General features: G+C 47.6%; 1 protein-coding gene across 2 annotated transcripts in view; it reads left to right on the plus strand.

Moving 5' to 3' along the window:
- ABTB3 (ankyrin repeat and BTB domain containing 3) overlaps positions 1-19,969 on the plus strand; it is a 315,697-nt gene that overhangs the window by 290,813 nt on the left and 4,915 nt on the right. For both annotated transcript variants that reach the window (XM_049627508.1, XM_049627509.1), the window contains 4 exons: positions 3,593-3,695; positions 6,007-6,088; positions 12,771-12,839; positions 14,614-14,727. In XM_049627508.1, coding sequence (XP_049483465.1) covers positions 3,593-3,695; positions 6,007-6,088; positions 12,771-12,839; positions 14,614-14,727 — 368 coding nt within the window. The remainder of the gene's footprint in view (positions 1-3,592; positions 3,696-6,006; positions 6,089-12,770; positions 12,840-14,613; positions 14,728-19,969) is intronic.

Below are 19,969 nucleotides of genomic sequence, written 5' to 3' on the forward strand. Positions count from 1 at the left end.
TGTCTGTTTTCCTTTCTGCCCATTCATGTGGGCAAAGTAGGACGTACCAAAACCGCAAATATTTCTACCTTGTAGAAAACAGGTATTAATTAAAATGCTGTCAGAGCAACACATCACAAAGACGAAGCAAATTAACAGACTTTGGAGACTGAATGTTACATTCCCAGGCCATAGCAACATCTGACATCTCGGTGCCTTAACAGACACCCTTGTTAGAGCAAACATTTGTAAGGGCTGTTTCAATGACACAGCATAAAATCTCCTTTCCTGTAGTTATAGGCGAGGAGGGAACATTTTTTCCTTCCAGATTTGCTGAGCTTTCTTTCAGCAATCAAAAGGGCCTAGTTTTTGAGGCCAAGCATTGGAATTCCAAGGGTTATAGCATCAACAGAAGAAGAGCAGACTGGAGAAGCTCAAAGCTCACAATATGGAAGAAAAGGGGCAGAACGTATTTATGAATAGGTGGAGCATGAACCAGGTAGGGTTGGCATCTTCAATAAAGCATTTCAATCTAGGGTAACTCCTAAGTTGTCAAATAGTGATTCTTTAAGGACCTGCTTTAAAGGGAAGACATGAATGATCAGTCACAAGGGCCAGGCAGGTCATATAAGTGAGTGAAATGGCTTCCATGTGAGACAATAGGGAGTGGTGGGGACTGTAGCAAACTGGAGACCACATGCCTGATTTTTTTGTGACGCATTGTCCTCTTGCCTCCCAGTGAATTCTGGGAGAGGATGGTTCGAAGGGCTACAGGCAGGAGATTTTAGCAATTTGGGAAACAGGAGTATGGCTATCTGGAGGTAGGCAGTGAGAGTGAGAGGGAGTGGATGCTGAAAAGAGGGAGAACGTCACTCCAAACTTTTAGTCTTTAAAGCAAGCGGAGATGTGAATTTTAGTCAACTCTGAGGACTTCTGTGGCCTCTCTTCTCTCTTCGTCTGGATTGTTTAGAAATTTGAGGGGTTTTTTCTTCATAAAATATTTTCATGATAGTGGAATTGGAAGTGATTTTGACTGTTTTATGCTTTTATGATATGTTCTAAATTAAAACTTTTTTTAATGGGAAGAGGTGAGGTAGCTATACGTACAGACAGAAGTATGAATGGAGGACCACCATCTGGGGCAGTACAGGGGCTGAGGGGCCATCCTACCTTCAGGGGCTGGAAGAGGAGAGTTGGCCTAGAAGACAAATTCTGGGTCCAGGGTCTGGGCAAAATGGAGCCGGCCAGGAGTCCAAGACAGAGTTGTCAGGGTGTGCCCAGCAGTTGGGGTTATGGCCCCCAGATATCCAGGGGGTTGATCCCCACTCTTAATGGTTAGGACAGCCTAAACCCAGCCAAAAGAAGCAGCTGGAGTTTTATTTCAGGACAACTGTTTAACCCCTGGGGAAGGGCCCATCAACAAGCAAGTCCCCAGGCTAAGAAGGAGCCTGATGTCCTTGGCAGGATCTAAGAACAAGACTGTGGAACAAGGGTCAAGGCATTCTTCACTCATTCAAAAAAATATTAATTAAGCATCTACTATGATAGTCATGTTTATTGAGGAGTACTGTGTGTAAGCCATGTTGCTAAGTGCTTTGCAAAAATTAACTCATTTAATGCTCACTGTAAATGATGTAGATGTATAATGGATATTACCATTCCCATTATAAAGAAAGGGAAACAGAGGCACAGAGAGGCTAAATAACTTGCCTAAGGTCATAGAGCTGAGATTTCTGGCTTCAGAGCCCACACTCTTCCTATGCGTTACCACCTTTCTGTTCTAGACACAGAGCAAGGATGTGAAAAGAACAGACAAGGTCCTGATCTCCCAAGCAAAGTTACAGGGAGGCAAAGTAATGGTGAATACTCTATAGCAAATGAGGCTACACCAGGGGGCTATGAGGGCACAGGTAGGGGATGCTTGGTCAGTCTGAGGAGGGTGGGGGGAGTCAGGCAAGGCTTCTTGATAGAAGGTGTCTGCACTGAATCTTGAAGCCCACATGGGGTGAACCAGGTTTGGAAGGAGTTGGAAGTGTCCCAGGTGAAACACCAGAGGTGGGAGTATGTGGCACTCGTGCAGCTCGAGCACACTGCGGGTTGACGGGGGGATGTGACTATGGAGAGGCCAGAGAAGGCAGCAGTCTAATCACAAGGAGACTTGTTAAGAAGTTTGGACTCTATTCTGGGAGCGCTAGGGAGCTATGGAAAGGTTTACAGCAGAGGAGGGGCGTGATCAGATCTGCCTTTAGTAAGAATGACTGTGGTGAGGTGGACCATCGGGTTGGAGGCAGAGACCAACAGAGGCTCCTGCGGGTCCCCAGACAAGAGATCTTGTGGCCTAGCAAGGGCAGGGGCATTGGGGATGGAGAGAAATGAGGCAATCGAGAAACACTTAGGAGGAAGAGGGGACAGTGTTTGTGATAAACTAGATCTGGGTAAGCCCAGGAGAGGAAGGTGTCTTGTTGCCTTCGAATCCTTGGTTTGGGCAACCAGTAGATGGTGGTGCCGTCCACAGGCAAGGAAGAATCTTTCTCACGTGAGCTGAGAATGCAGTTCATCGTGTATCCTCAGACTCAGAAGCTTGGGTGCAGACACCGCAGAGAGGTAATCTCCCATTTAGAGACTCCTAAAGGTCCCCCCACCGCCGGGCCCCGCAGCTCAGGTCAGGGCGGGTGACGTAATAGGAAGCCCCACCAGAGGTTAGGTCCACCTTGCCCTCGTGCAGGGGTCCAGACTGACTCAGGAGCGGAGTGGGGCGGAACCCAGTAGGGGCAGGGATGTTGGTGGATATTCCCAACAAGCAAAAGCACTGAGCTGAGGACAGACTGGCACCTTCAGGAGCTCTAGGTCTCAGTGGCTAAAAGGACAGACAAATTGGGGGGGGAGGGGGGGTGGAGCTAAGGATCCTAGTGCTTAATCATGCAGACCCTCCAATCCGAATTCAAAGTTCAAAGCCCACGTTCAGATCCTGGCTACTGCACCTGTCACTGGCTCAAACTTCTGCATGCTTGTTTCCTAACTGCACAACTGACGATGGTCCCTGTCTGCCAGGACCGAATGAGTTTGCATGTGCACATGCCAGCTTCCACAGCGCCTGGCACGTCGTAAGTGCTCAGCGAGTGGTGATATACCTCCTTTGTTGTCTCTGTTGATGAGAGCAGGGGACTGGCTCACGTGCCTCTGATTCTGGGAGAGAGGGGCTTGGATTTTGAACCACCTGGAATACGGTGGTAAGGGGGCAGAGTTTCTAGACCCCTTTGGCATCAGGCAGGGAGAGCACCGAGCCCACGTAGGAGGAGCAAAGGGGAGGTGGGCATACATTTGCCTTTCCCATCAGAAAATCATGTGCATCAGGCCATGGCTGAGTCTCCTCTGGGGAAATGCTACTTCTAATCACAAATAAGCTATGGAGATTTCCTATGAAAAAAACTGAATTTCAGTGATTTGAGTGTTCTTTTGACGGGTTCTGTCTCCTGTTTGGCCTCTGTCTCGCCAATGAGTATTTTATGACCATGGTTTCCCCTGTCGGCTCTTCTTGGCACTTTCCAGAAGAAAAATGTAAACTTCACCCTTCTCTCCACTAAAGCTACCCTTTTTCCCCTTCCTATTCTAGATCCTCATTTCCTTAACAATAAAGAAATGTCTGATGTTACCTTTCTGGTAGAAGGAAGACCATTTTACGCTCACAAAGTGCTGTTATTTACCGCCTCTCCGAGGTATGTATGGTCAGTTTTGAAAGCAGCTGAATTATGAGTGTGGCTGTTGCTGTTACTAGTCTCTGAAATTCAATTTTGGTGGGATCTTCCCTGGACTGGAAGATGATCTTTTCAAAATCAAGAATTCGAGAGCAAAGTGCATTTGTACAACCAAGTTCACAGCAACATTATTCATAACAGCCAACAGGTTTCAGAAGCATCCCAGGTGTCCGCCAGGAGAGGAATGGACAAACAAAATGTAGTATATACATATATTATTTAACCTTAAAAAGGAAGGCAGAGCTGACAGATGCTACAACCTGATAAACCTTGGGGGTGTGATGCAAAGAAACAAGGCAGTCACAAAAAGACAGACACTGTATGATTCCACTTATGTGCAGAACCAAGAGTGGTGAGCCTCATAGAGACAGAAAGTAGGATGGGTGGCCTGGGGCCGGGGGCAGGGGAAGGTGGGGGAGTTGTTCCATGGATACAGAGCAAGTTCTGGAGATTGTTTTTTTAAGCACAGAGCAGCCAGTAGTATAAACAGCAGCGCCTTTGTGTGACTCAGGCAAGGGCACCGGTCCTCTGGGCAGACAGAGTGTGTACCAGGCCCAGGGCTTCAGAGCAGAGCGTGAATTGGATTTTAGCTGCCCCAGCCCAGCGCCCTCACGCAGTGTACAACCTGAAATGTCGTACAAAGCGGCCTGGAATGGCCTGTCCTCCAAATATCCAGGAACTCTGGCGTAAGCCATCCCACACTTACAGGTCTTGAACCTGACTTTTCCTTGACTGTGGAGTTGACAGTGGTATCACTGCCTCCTCTGCTGCTGCTCTCTCTGCTTTCGATTGGAGTTAAGTTGGCCGTTTAGAGCCGCATTATCCAAAGCGCTGAACTGGGATCAGCAAAGCTCTGGCACAGAGGAAGGCAGGATGCTGAAATGAGGCAGGCTGCTGGGAACAGAGGGGGCGGGGGGAGGATGAACAAAGTGATCAGGACACTGGGTACCCAGAAACAGAACCCACTTCCAGGACATTTGCTAATGAATGTATGTGACCAACACTTCCTGGGTTCCTAAAAGCATCCTGGACTCTCCACTGCCTCTCCCCAAAATCACATGCAAACCCCCAGATGTCTGCTTTGCCACAACAAGAAGAATATGCCACGCCTTACACGGTTCTTGGTTATGATGCCATAGAAAAGCAGGATAGATATCATACCAGTGTTAATTTCTTAGTCTTGACGACCATGGCTGTGTAGGATGTTAACATCCGGGAAAGCTGGGTGGAGGGCATCCAGGAGCTCTGTACTGTCTTTATGACTGTTCTGCGAATCTTATTATTATTTCAAAACTATAAGTTGAAGAAAAGAACACAGCTTATGCCTAAATGTTTTGAGTGTCAGGGTGTTCCATTGACTGGGTCTGTACCCACTAGGAGCTTACAGTTTTGTTGATCGCAGGAAAGCACATCTGAAGCCCATCAGCAGGTCATCCGTGGGGAGGTCGATAGGTAGTCAACGGTTGTTGATTAAATACCTACGATGCAGCAGATCTGGAAGGGCACAGGCTCTGGAGATGCAGCAGAGCAGAAGGGCAGAGTCCCTGCCCTCTAGGAGCAAAGGTGCACAGGAGATGGGGAGCACCACGGGTATCAGAGGACCCCATGAAGGAAGCAGCCTTCGTGATAAGTCCTGTGGGACAGACAGATGGGCTTTTAAATGGTATTTGTTCTGTTCCAGTCACCTGTTTGAGAAATAACAGTTCAAACTACTATTTTTGACTTTAAAGTTTTAACTTCAGGGCACCTAGCTGGCTCAGTCAGAAGAGCACGCGACTCTTGATCTCAGCGTTGTGAGTTTGAGCCCCACGTTGCGTGTAGAGATTACCTACACCCAAATAAATAAACAAACTTTATTTATGTTTGAGAGAAACAGAGCGTGAGCAGGAGAGGGGCAGAGAGAGGCAGACACAGAATCCTGAACAGTCTCCAGGCTCTGAGCTGTCAGCACAGGGCCCGACATAGGGCTCAAACCTACGAACTGTGAGATCATGACCTGAGCCGAATCAGAAGCTTAACCGACTGAGCCACCCAGGTGCCCCCTAAAAAAAATAATTTAAAAAAAAATAAAGTTGTAACTTCAGATTTGAATATGGTATCTTACTGGGGTGGCATTGCATTATGACATCTGTGGATGTACTGATGATGTATTTCAGAGTGGGGGGCGGGGAATACAAGATACTCCATGTTTCTCTCATTAGAGTGGTGTTTCTCACAAACTGTGGATGTGTGTGTGGGTCTTTTTTATCTCCTTTCTTGTGTTCTTTTTCAGGTTCAAAGCACTCCTCTCCAGCAAACCAACAAATGACAGCACCTGCATAGAGATCGGTTACGTGAAGTACCCCATCTTTCAGGTGAGCCCCAGTTGTGACCTAGGGCATTGTGCTGGTCATCCACCTGTGGGTTAGCCACTGCAGAGTCCTCAATTCCTTGCACACTGGGCCCCTCCTTACACCCCCTCCGGCTTACCATCCTTTTATCCCTACAGCATTAGTTTGAGCACCTACTGGTTGCCTAGCCCTCTGCTGGGACCTGGGGACACAAGGATAAAGGACATTCCTCCCCTGGGGCGTCACAGGATAGAGCGGGTAACTGAATAATTAGTCACTTACAATATAATGTGGGGAGGTACCGGTAGGGGGCAGGGAGGCGATGTGCTGTGACGACTAGGACCAGGGAAGTTGGAGAAGGAGACCGATGAGGTGTCAGCTGAAATAGTGAAAGCTTAAGAGAAGCTGGGGAACCCTAGGAAGGCTCGAGGCTTAAAAAGGGGGTTAGAAGATTCTAGGCAGAGAACAGCAAGGATGAAGTCCCAAAACCATGGTTGAGCCTAATGTGATCAGGAGCCAGTGGACTTTTAACGACTGCACTCCCTCCATGCTGTCCTCCCACAAGCCAGGGTCAGGGACCCGACGTGGGTGACCTGGGGGTGGGATCGTGGAATTCTGAACAGAACGTTGTTTCCTGCGGTTCAGTTCAGGAAGTAGGGCCTTGGGAGGAGTGCAGTAAGAGTGGATAAGATTCAGACAGGTGTGCCAGGGATTCATGCTCTAAGAGGATTGTTGAGACAACTCAGAGATAATGGGGGGGGGGGGCGGTGAGGGGTGGAGACAAGGCTGGCCATGACCAGGGCCACGGGTCAGGTTTCCAGTCTGCACTTGGAAGGAAAGAGCTGCAGCCCAGGACTAAAATGCTGCATTCTCCTATTTAAAATTGGTGTCTATCACATGACGATGGGCAAAGAACCAACCTTTCTAAGCCTCAGTTTGCTCATCTGGTGGATAGGAAAGGGGAAACTGCAGTGGGAGGCAGGGAACAGCATAAGCAAACGGACAAAAGTGGGAAATCATGGGGTGTGTTTGAGGGAAAGTGATTATCAGTCTATTCAGCCGGGTCTTAAGGTATATTGGAGACTGAGAAGACACTGGGACCACTCAGTATGAGCCAAGTGGGAAGAAAGCAGGCCAGATGGTGGCTTTTCCCTGGCCCCTCAGATCCTGCTGTCCAGAGGGCTGCCATGGATGTTCAGAGGAAGCCACCATGCCCTCACACTGGCCCCTAAAGCCTATTGAGGTACCTGCATCTCCACCATTAGAGATGTATTTCTTTGGTTATGTTAAAAGTTCAAATGAAAGAATCCTTCCCAAGTAACTATGGGTAAGACATCTTCTTTGAGCCTCACTTTCTCCATTTTTAACAAGTTAATATCACCTCTGTCTATGTCATGGGTTCTTGAAGAGATTAGCAAGTAGGACAATTTGGCAAATTTTTTTTTGATGTTTATGTATTTTTGAGAGAGAGAGAGGCAGAGCATGAGCAGAGGTCGGGGACAGAGAGAGGGAGACACAGAATCTGAAACAGGCTCCAGACTCTGAGCTGTCAGCACAAAGCCTGCCCGACACAGGGCTTGAACTCACAAACCGCGAGATCATGACCTGAGCTGAAGTCAGACGGCTAACTGACTGAGCCACCCAGGAGCCCCTCAACTTGGCAATTTTTAAGTGGGTTATTTTTCTAACCCATAACTGGTAAACCATCTCCCTACTAAGCACAAGACCCTGTAGGATAGGTTACTATGGACTGAGCATTGGGGAAAGGATTAAAGCAGTTTCCAGGGACAAGGCCAGTCTGGGGGAGCCATCCCATTGGGGTGGGGGTGGCAGAGAGGAGCTGGATCCCCAGTGTGGGACCAGGGAGTTGGCATGCCCCCCCCAGACCCAGCCTCTCACCCCAATTCCTCACCACATTTTCTACTGAGAGCAAAGTGGCCACAGCCCTTTCTAGAATGGTGGTGACTTCTGAGTTTGAAATTTTCCATGAAACTGCTGCTTTGTTTTAGGATTAGAGTTGGGAGGGCAGAGAACAAACTTCTGTGGGGCTCCAGCTATGAATGAGGCACTAACCTCTGCTTGCTTGGTTATCTGGATACTTCTTGCCATTTTTAGAGATGAATAAACTGAGGCTCAGAAAACTTAAATGACGTGCCCCAAGTCTTAGTGCTACTTTAGTGACACCAGGATTGGAGCCCAGTCTTCCTGGTGCCAAAGCCTGGATGCTTGGTTCTAGAATACCCTTTCTACGGGGGAACAGTGATAATAACAGTGCCCATTTCTTTTTTTTTTTTTTTCATTTGTTTTGAGAGAGGGAGAGAAAGAGTGAGAGCCGGGAAGGGACAGAGAGAAAGGGAGAGAGAGAGGATCCCAAGCAGGTTCTACACTGTCAGTCCAGAGCCCAGTGCAGGGCTTGAACCCACGAAGCCATGAGATCATGCCCTGAACCAAAACCAAGAGCCGGACGCTTAACCAAGTGAGCCACCCAGATGCCCCATAACAGTGCTCATTTCTTGAGCACCAGCTATGTGTCAGGCTCAAAGCTGGTGCTTCTCAGCCTCTGCTGGACATTGGAGTCACCTGGAGAGCTTTGAAAATTCCCAGCACCCAGGCTACCAATCAGAACAGGGGCTGGGGCTCAGGTGTCAGTATTTTGGAGCATCTGCCATTGTCCCAGCATGCAGTCAAGGTGGAGACACAGTGCTCTGCACTAGGGTGGATCTCAAGCTTTAACAGGCACCAGAATCTCCAGGGCAGGGGAGGAAGGGGGTTGCTCGATAAAACACAAAACTTGTTGAAATGCAGATTCCTGGACCCCATCCCCAGAGTCCTAGATTCTGTAGGCCTAGGGTGGGGTCCTAGAATTTATATTTCTTATAAGAGCCCAGGTGGTGCTGATGCTGCTGGTCCAGGGACCCCACTGTGAGAACCACTGCCATACATCATCTCCTTCAGTCCTTCCAGCCGCCCCTCCGGGAAGCTCTTCTCCCACCTACAGCCAGGACACAGACCCAGAGGGAGGAAGGTAGTGGCCCCAGCTCCGGCTACTCATCACAGCCAAGCTGAGGTTCAGACCCGGGCCTGACTGACTTCCAGACCTGATCTCCTAGTTGCCCCCGAACTGCAGGGACTTGGGCCCTCCCACCCCTCTCCCCGCCGCCAAAAAAAAAAAAAAACAATCACCCGGCCCTGAAGAAAGAATCGTAGGCCCATTCGAGTTTGAGTATGAACTAAGTGCTGGAAAATGCATGCCTCCCCAGCTCTCCTGAGTGCTCGTGAAGGGGGCACTTTTGCCATAAAGCCTGGAACTAATTGGGGAGGTTCCTGTAATAAGAACCTTGTAGTAGGCATTCAATAAATGTTTGCTGTGCGGATTCATTGAACGAGAGACCTACGTGGGAAAGCGTGGCCCCAGAGGAATCCAAGGCCTGTAATTGCTTTTGCCTGGGGAAGGTTTCCTGGCCACATTAGCCTGGAGTTACTGTAATGAGTTAGGAAGATTTAGCAGGCCCTGGGGACTTCTCTGTGTGCCTGTCCCTTCCCCATAAAAGAAGAAAAGCCTCATTTGTGGCTTGAAATAGGCCAAGGAGGGCTGAATCCGACCCAGAAGGAGGCTCCCAGGAGCCTGTTCACTCCACTTCCATGCCGACAGAAGAATTTTAGTTAAATGAGACTGCTTTGAGTTTCCTCCCCACAAGACTGTTTAACATCACACACGGGCAAGAGCAGGACGCAGCTGAGGCTACACGTGGAAGTGGGGGCCTCCGCGAGGCCGTGGATGCCATTTAAATCCCGGCTCCGTGCAGGTTGACAGCTGCCAAGGAAAACAACTCCATAAACAGGCCCTTTGGCCTAATAAGGGTTCGTTTTGCCCCCTTTGCAGAAAAGGCTTGTGTTGGCAGAGTCTGACGGCAAGGGACAGCCCAATTTAAATCCCATTAGCCCCAGGATCTGCATCTGCTAAGGAGCAGCATTTTAAGTCAACAGCCCGACCTCTAATGAATGAGCTAATATGATGGAGGCACACTTTGTAAATGGAGAGGCCCCGTATTCGGGGTAGTTATTGTCATGGCTCGTATTGTTGTCATTATCGGTTTGGCCATTGTAAAAGAGAGGCGCTGGGGGGACCCATTGATTTACATAAGGCCAGGATCCCCCCATTCGCTGACATGATACGTTAGATGCCTGTGGCCCATCAGGATGAGGGAGGGGAGGGTAAACGATGCTGTGTTATCATTTCCCAAAGCCTCAGCCACCACCATCAATGCACCACCATCCCTGTGATGAGGCAGGTGGGCACAGAAGCCCAAAGTCAGTCCGTGGGAGACTCAAACACGAAAGAGGAGGTGAGGCGAGGGCTCGTGTTCCTGTTTAAAGTGCGTTTGCTGAGTGCAGGCACGAGAATGCAGAGAAGGACAAGACATAGACGGTCCCATCAAGCTCTCGTGGGAAGTAACACTGCAGTTGTGGATGATGTGTGCCCAGCCAGGGGTTACAGCTAGGACATCTGAGAAGGCTCCACACATGTGACCACTGAGATCCCAAAAGAGGGGGCCCAGTTCAACAGGTGGAGAAGAAGGGAAGGGCATCCAAGCAGAGGGAACAGCATGGGCAAAAGTGCGGGACTGAAAGAGAAGTGGTAGGTTCTGTTAGAGGCAAGTGGGTGGGAGTGATCAGAGTATAAAAGGCAGATGTTGTCCAGATTAGGATGAGAAGGTTTGGTTGACAGAGGAGATCTGAAAAAGTAAATTGATTCATAGCAGCAGTATTCATAACAGCCAAGCAACGGAACCCATCCAATGTCCCTCAGCTGATGAACGGATACACAAAACGTGATACATTGTTCAGCAATAAAGATTGTAGGAGAGAGAAGTGACAGCAAGAATGAACCTTGAAAATATTACGCTAAGTGTCATCAGCCAGACGCAAAAGAGCATGTGTTGTGTGATTCCACTGATAGGAAATGTCCGGAATGCGCGAATCCATCGTGGTTGTCAGGACAGGCCCAGGGGGAAATGAGACTGGTTGGTAATGCGTACGGGGTTTCTCCTGGGCGTGTTAGAAATGTTCTAAAATTAGATAGTGGTGATGGTTGCACGACATTGTGAATATACTAAAAACCACTGAACTGTATGCTTTAAGTTGATGCGTTTGCGTTATGTAAAATAGACCTCAATAAAGCTGTAAATATATATTTTTTTTAAATGATGACTTTTAAACACTCGTGCAAAAGGTAGATTGAGATCAGTCACAAAGGGCCTCGAATGGCCTGAATAAAAACATGGCAGTGCACAGCAGAGCACTAACGGAGAAAGATTTTTCCACCTCAGAGAACACTGAAGAACTAACATGTATTCAGTTCTTGCCATGTGCCAGGCCCCTGCTAGGCCTGTTACATATAATTTAACCCTCTTCAGAACCCCATGAGGTAGGTAATGTTATCCCCGCTTTGCAGATGATGCAACTGAGGCACAGAGAACCTAACTCAATTCAGGTCCCTCAGATCTTAAGCGGCAGGGCTGCTCAGAAGCTGAGGGAGCCCACGTGCAGGGTCCTTGCTCTTAACCACTGCCGTATGTTGGTCACAGACCACTGGAGCCTGAAGGGACTGTGGAGGACAGCCCAGCCCCAGCGCCTCATTTTACAAGTGTCCAAAGATGGGACGTAACCAGTCTATAGATGTTTCCGGCACAACTGCCGTGGGGTGAGGCAGGTATAGTCCATGTGTCATAAGGCAGAAGACAGTGGTGGAGAAGAGCATGTTCACCACCTAAAATTAAAGCTTTGGGGCGCCTGGGTGGCTCAGTCGGTTAAGCATCCGACATCAGCTCCGGTCATGATCTCATGGTTCGTGGGTTCAAGCCCCACGTCGGGCTCCTTGCTGACAGCTTGGAGCCTGGAGCCTGCTTCGGATCCTGTGTGTGTCTCTCTCTCTCTCTCTCTCTCTGCTCCTCCCCCGTTCGCGCTCTGTTTCTCTCTAAAATAAACATTTTAAAATAAAAAATTTTTTAAAATATTAAAAGAAAAAATTAATGGCTTCATGGGAGGTAGTGACAGCCAGTTCTACACATCTGGGGCCTCATTCTAAAGGGACACCAATTTGCAAAGCTCTGGGACTTTGCACACCATTCAGGCCTCCTTAATACATGAACAAAGAACAGCCTGGCTCAGACTGTTCACATCATCAGTGAAACATTGAAACTGTGGACCCCTAATGGCTTCATCCTGGGTCTTGTCAAGCTGTAATGAGGAGCAGGTGGTCCCATGGGAGCCCAGAGTCATCCCCCAGGACTTAAGTAAGAATCCTGTCAAACTGGGCCATGCCAACCTATGCGACCCCTACCATAGGTTCCTTAAACTGCCTGTTTGGGGGCAGCCTGATGGCATGGGAGGTGGAAAGACAAGCCGCGACTGCCATCTGTAGATGGAGAACAGAGAATTGTTAGAATTGTTTAATGTGATACCGGGGATGCACTTGGAACCCAGCAGAATCACAAGGAGACAAATGTCAGCATGCCATAAGGAAAAACATCCAGCCGGGAGAAGCATCCTAAGTGGAACTTCTCCTACAAGGCAGTGATCAAGCAGGAATGGCCACGCTGGGGACAGGTGTCCTAGAGGGACCGATAGACTGCCCGGCTGTAAGCTGACGGTGTCTGTGTGCTGACACTGACTGATGCTTTGCTCGCTGTGTCCTTTCTTCCAGCTGGTTATGCAGTATCTCTACTATGGTGGCCCAGAGTCACTTCTCATTAAAAACAACGAGATAATGGAGGTAAGGAAACTGTTGTGTCATCGGGTCGGTGGCTCCTCTGTAAACTCAGGTCACTGGCAGGTGTTGGCGGTGGCTGGGGGGACCTGTGTTGGGTTTTCACTTGGGTGCAGGGTTTGGGGTCCTGCCTCCCAAGGGTTTTGCATCAGAGCCCCTTCCGGAAGGCCAGGGTGCTCAGTGCACTTGCAATAGGAGCTCCGTGAAATCCACTTTTAATTGGCTTTGGGGTGGGGGGCAGGGGGGGCAGGTAAAGGAAGTTGCCTGCGGAGGCGGAGGCTAACTCTAGGTACAACTAGGGCTCAGATACCGTCATCAGGAGCTACCCTTGTGACTTCTGTCATTGGAAAACATTCCCCAAATCACAGTGTGTCTGTTGATACGGAAGCCAGGAGCATCCCAACCAGCTGAGGATGACCATCCCCCCTTCCTGAGTCTCCTTGGCTGTCCCCCATCTGCTGTCTACCTCACCGTTAAGCCTGTCTCCCCTCCCTAATCCAGGGGCCTTGTTTCTGCTCCCTTCTGCCCAAAGCCAAGAGTCCCTGCTCTTTCCTAAACCTGGACCCCTTGTTGGTTTTCCTATTCAAAACTGGAAGCTTTGAACCGGAAGCCAAGATTACTCCGATAATCCTGAGCAAAGGAGCCAGGATCCATTCAGGTGTCTGTGGAGTCCAGGGTGCCTGGCTGATTAGAGATGTCAGAGCACTATCAGTCATTCAAAAGGTGACCCCACACAGGGGTTAAAACATGGAGTCGGAACCAAACTTGGTTTAAATCCAGGCTCTGTCCCTTCTGAGCTGTGTGATCTTGGGCATGTTAGTTAACCTCTCTCAGCCTCAGTTTCCTTCCCTGGAAATGGGAATAATTGTCTATCTCATTGGATTTTTAAGATTGTAAGAGTTCCTATGTTCAATAAGGTGATTATCCTTCCCATCATACTCTGAGAACCCTTCCATCGTCATCCCCACCCACCCACCCACCCACAGTTCCTCTCTTGCCTCTCTGGACCACTCCTTTGACACTTCTCTACCTCAGGACCAAGCTACCATCTGAGAACGCAGGCTCTTCTGTAACATTTATTTTTATTTTAAAATCAAAATAACGAACATACATGTAAGTCATGTAAATAATACAGAAGAGCTGGTCACAAAAAGCAGCTCACCCAGGCCCCCTCATCCCCCGTGCCCCCATCCTTTCCCCAAAGGCAATCCCTCTGAACACTTAGGGCCAAGCTACAGCAGTAATGCAAAGGGACAGAGATCTCTGCCCTCATGGACTGAGGGCGACAGGCATGACATCATGTCTGGGGAGAGAAGGGCTCTAAGGAAAACTAAGACAGGGTAAGGAAGGCAGACAGTGATGAAGGGAGATGACCTGAGGCGGGGTGGTCTGGGAGGCTTCTCTGAGGGGACATTTGTGTGGACACCTGGATGAACAGAGGGAGTGAGCCGCGCCGAAATCCATCTTGCTGACTAATGGTGTTCACCCATATTTCTCGACGTAACAACTTCAGGCATTTTTGCTCGACCCCCTGCTAGAATAGATGTGAATCTGGTTCACTTCAAACCCCTCTCCTCTGCCATCTTCCCCCGCAACAGAGTTTGATCACTCTATCTTAGTGGCTATTGTTTCCTTTGGGCTTTAAAGTGACATTACCAATGCCTATATTCCCAGCCCTTCACCTTGGGACACTTCTGCGGAAGATAAGGATTTTTCCCATGATTGTCATCCCTTTATTTCCACCTCCCAGCCACTAATGGGCTCTTTTTATGGTTTTTAGCTTCTGTCTGCTGCTAAATTTTTCCAGCTGGAGGCTTTGCAGCGACACTGTGAGATTATCTGCGCAAAGAGCATCAATACCGACAACTGTGTGGATATTTACAACCACGCCAAGGTAATCAGTCCCACTCTGGCTGCCCTGAGCATGCGCCGTGTACTGAAATGGGTCAGGCTTTTCCTTCACAGACATGGAGTCAAGGCAGAGAGCTGGTGCTGACCCGCTTGCTCCAGGCTGAGCCACCCCTGCATTCCTCCCACCATCAGCCTCCTGCTCTAGAAAAGATGCCTTTCCTTTTATGTCACCCCTCCCAAATACAACGAGAGCAGGAACTCAGAAGTTCCCAAAGCAAAGTTGTTCTCAGACAGTGCTTCTCAAATGTTAACGTGAACACAAATCATATTGCAGACCCTGACTCAGCAGGTCCAGGGTGGGCCCTGCATTCTGCATTTCTAACAAGCCCCCAGGTGAAGCCTCTGCTGCTAGTCTAAGCCACACCTTGAGTAGCAAGTGGTTGTCGAAGAGTGTTCTCCAGTCCAGAAGCATCAGCATCTTTAGGGAACGTGTTAGAAATGTATATTCTAGGGCCCCATTCCAGACCTACTCTGAATCAAAAACTCTGGGGGAGAGACCCACCGCCTATGGCTTCGCAAGCCGTCCAGGTGATTCTGATGCATGCTCAAGGGCGAGAATCACTGTTCTAGAACTCTGTTCCTGGTGCTGGCTGTGCAGTAGAATCATCTGGGCACTCACTTAAAATCCCTATGCTTGGGACCTATCACAGACCAATTAAACTCACCTCTGGTGGTAGAGCCCGGGGAAAGGTGTTTTCCAGAGCTTCCTGAGTGATTTCCAATGTGACCAAGGTTGAGAACAGATTACCAGCCCTGGAGACCCCCAAGGAATTCTCCTGGTCAGGTAGACTAATCAGAATCACCTGGGGAGAGTCCTGAATGTGTTTAGCCCCCCACCCACAATGGTCTCTGCAGTGGAACCCAGGAATCTGTATTTTTAACAAGCTCCCTAGGCTACTGTTGTGACTTCAGTCCTAAAGCCAGTCATGACTCCAATTTTTGGGAACCACTGACCTCATCTCATCCAATCCATTTCGCATGTAGGGATACTGGAACTGAGAGAAGTCAAATAATTTGTCCAGGTGCCATTTTATTTTTGTTTCATGTGCTCAGGATGGGCAGATTAGCATTTGCTAGGAAGAAACAGTGAAATGAGTTGAGATCAGGAATTTAGAACAAAAAAGTCTTCTTTTGAGTAAGTGGAGCTCAAGAGACATCTCCCACACCCGCTGCTTTGTAGAGTGACAACTGACGTGCATTACACTCTCATTGCCCATCCTGAAAACTCAGGTTGCATTTGAGATGTTGTTTTCTGTCTATGCCAACATCCAACGAGCCCTTTTAGTGTGCAGGCACCTGTGCTAAGATCCGTATTACACCTACTTTTTTAAAAAATAATTTATTGTCAAGTTACCTAAAATACAGTGTAGTCTTGGCCTCAGGAGTAGATTCCTGTCATTCATCACTTACATACAACACCCAGTGTACATCCCAACAAGTACCCTCCTCAATGCCCCTCACCCATTTTCCCTGCCCCTCCCAATCCCCCACCCCCATCAACCCTCAGTTTGTTGTTCTCTGTATTTAAGAACTTTTTATGGTTTGCCTCCTTCCCTTCCCCTATGGTCTTCTGTTAAGTTTCTCAAATTCTACATATGAGTGAAAACCTATGACATCTGTCTTTCTCTGACTGAATTATTTCACTTAGCATAACAACTTCCAGTTCCATCCACCTTGTTGAAAATGGCAAGATTTCATTCTTTTTCATCACTGAGTAATATTTCATTTTATATATATACCACATCTTCTTTATCCATTCATCAGTTGATGGACATTTGAGCTCCTTCCATAATTTGGCTATTGTTGATAGCGCTGCTATAAACATTGGGGTACATGTGCCACTACAAATCAGCACTCCTGTATCCTTTTGGATAAATTCCTAGTAGTGCTATTGCTAGGTCATAGGGTAGATCTATTTTTAATTTTTTGAGGAACCTCCACACTGTTTTCCAGAGTGGTTGCACCAGTTTACATTCCCATCAACAGTGCAAGAGGGTTCCCCTTTCTCCACATCCTTGGCAACATCTTTCCTGAGTTGTTAATTTTAGCCACTCTGACCGGTGTGGTTTTGATTTGTATCTTCCTGATGATGAGTAGTGTTGAGCATCTTTTCATGTCTGTTGGCCATCTGGATGTGTTCTTTGGAAAAGTGTCTATTCATATCTTCTGCCCATTTCTTCACTGGATTATTTGTTTTTTGGGTGTTGAGTTTGGCAAGTTCTTTATAGATTTTGGATACTAACACTGTATCTGATACATTGTTTGCAAATATCTTCTCCCATTCTGTCCGTTGCCTTTTAGTTTTGTTGATTGTTTCCCTTGCTGTGCAGAAGTGTTTTATTTTGATGAGGTCCCAGTAGTTCATTTTTGCTTTTATTTCCCTTGCCTCCAGAGATGTGTTGAGTAAGAAGTTGCTGCGGCCGAGGTTAAAGAGGTTGTTGCCTGTTTTCTCCTCTAGGATTTTGATGGTTTCCTGCCTCACATTTAGGTCTTTCATCCATTTTGAATTTATTTTTGTGTATTACACCTTCTTTTTTAATGCTCACTACAACCTTTTCAAGTAAATGCTATCATTAGTCTCATATCATAATAAGAAAACTGAGGCACAGAGAGGGGAAGGAACTTGCTTAAGGTCACACAGCTACTATGGAGATTTGTGTGTGTGTGTGTGGTAAAATGCACATAACATGGGGCGCCTGGGTGGCGCAGTCGGTTAAGCGTCCGACTTCAGCCAGGTCACGATCTCGCGGTCCGTGAGTTCGAGCCCCGCGTCAGGCTCTGGGCTGATGGCTCGGAGCCTGGAGCCTGTTTCAGATTCTGTGTCTCCCTCTCTCTCTGCCCCTCCCCCGTTCATGCTCTGTCTCTCTCTGTCCCAAAAATAAATAAAAAACGTTGAAAAAAAAAATGCACATAACATGAAATTTACCATTTTAACCATTTCTAAGCGCACCATTCAGCAGCATAAGCCCATTCACATTGTTGTAAAATCATCATCACCATCTATCTCCAGAACTTTCTATCTTCCCAAACTGAAACTTTGGGAACCATTTCCCTTCCCCTCAGGCCCTGGAAACCACCACTCACTTTCTGTCTCTATGAACTTGACTACTCTAGGGACCTTATATAAATTAAATCGTACAGTATTTTTCCTTTGTGACTGGCTTATTTCAGGTAGCACGGTGCCCTCAGGGTTCATCCACACTGTAGCATGCGTCGGAATTTCGTTTCTTTTTAAGACTGAATAATATCTCATTGTCTGGAGAGACCACATCGTGTCCATCAGTGGACACTTAGGGTGGTTTCCACCCTTTGGCTACTGTGAATAATGTTGCTGTGAACACAGGACAAATATCTGTTCAAGTCTCTGCTTTTAGTTCTTTGGGGTTTGGGGTATATACCCAGATGGGAAAACCTAGATTTGTCTTACTCCAAAGCACAGGCTCTTAACCTTGCTCTCTGGCCTAATAAATGGTTGAAATATTTGCAATAATCATTGATACACAGAAGAGATCTTCTCATTGGTCATCAGTAAATCAAAACCTACACACTACTTACTACACACACACACACACACACACACACACTAGGTGCTTTGGTTAAATGAGGGTTTTACCAAAATCTGGTCTCTCAGGACACAGCACATTTTTTTTTTTTTAATCTTTAAACTGAGTACTCTGCAGAAAAGCATCCAGAGACTGCTCTGTACCCAAGAAGAGAGCCTGATTATGAATCTTGTGGTCCTTCCCCCTCTCCTGGCCACAGACACTCCAATTGTCCTGTGAACCCAGCATCCACAAGTGGCTTTGCCATGGCCTGTCATGTTGCCAGCAATCCATTTTAACCACTTCAGGCTTCTCGGCAGGCAGCTTCCGTAGCTATTGTATTTAATACTGCAGCCTGATGCAAGAGGAGCCCAGGTTGGGAATACATTAGTGCTATGGGCTTTGAATACCTATGGCAGGGAACTGCCCCTTCTGTTTATGTAACTTTGCAGCCAGAGCTCTGCCTTTTACAGACACGAGACTCTGCCTCGGTCTCCCAGGCCACATCCTGGTGTGTTTCCAATGCAAAAGTCTGCCTTTCGTGACATTTGCATAGAAAACAAGGCAAAGCCAGCCAGCCCTGCCCTTTCCCCGTTCTGTATGCTGTTGCCCCTGTGCTACAGATACTGCAACACCACTAACGAGCACATGCATGTGGATTCTATTTCTGGCAGATTGTACTGCACATCAAGGCGAGTTTAGTAAAAACGGAAAAAAAAAACCCAACTCTTGGTTCAGAACCCCAGGAAACACAGGAGTTTACATGCTAATAACAGTGTCCCAAATGTCAACAAGACCTTGGCAACATTACCTCTATACTACATCTAACTGTTTGAGACAGCTGTGGAATTTTATACAGATGAGAAGTCCATCCCATAAATGCATGGCTTAACCATCTTTTTTTTTTTTTTCCTGGTAAATCTGTCCCAAATTATTCAGTCGTAAAAAGGGGGCCTTGAAGCTTCTGATGGCCCTTTCAACCTGAGAAAAAGAAGAGGCTGGTTCATCAAATTGAATCTAAGCTAATGCAGTAAGCCCAACCATGCACTGTGCTAGAAAGAACACAGGTTTGCAAAACCTAGGGATTCATTCATTAGTGTTTATTGAGCACCCACTATTTACCAGGAACTGTATTCATCAGAATATAATAAAAAATTAGTAAGACATGAGCTCTGCTCTTGCAAAAATTACAGTCTAGGACAGGGGCCAGCAAACGTTTTCTGTGGAGGGCCAGGTAATATTTTCACACAGGCCATATGGTTGCCATAGTAATGCAAAAGCAGCCATACATGATGCATAAATGATGGGTGTGGTTTTGTTCTAATAAAACTTTATTCACAAAAACAGGTAGTGGGCCAGATTTTGCCCACAGGCCTGTAGTTTGTCAATCGTTGGCGTAGGAGATGAGAGTTCCCACCCCAGTTCCGTCAGTCATTATTTGCGTGGAGGTAGGCAAGGGTCTGATGTATAGTCACCACTGAATAAATATCACCAAATATAAATGTAAGTGTTTATTGTGCTTGTTGTTCTCCACTTACACTAACTTGTGATGAGTGACATTTATATACAAAGCAAGTGGCCAGGTGTGGTCAAGGGGAGTGCTCTCTGTGTCCACAGAATCAAAGATAGGCGATTCTGAGCCTCAGTTTCCCCACCTGTACGATGAGGGCTTGTACTCTGTGA

This window comes from Panthera uncia, chromosome B4, assembly GCF_023721935.1.
Source record: "Panthera uncia isolate 11264 chromosome B4, Puncia_PCG_1.0, whole genome shotgun sequence".
Lineage (NCBI taxonomy): Eukaryota > Metazoa > Chordata > Mammalia > Carnivora > Felidae > Panthera > Panthera uncia.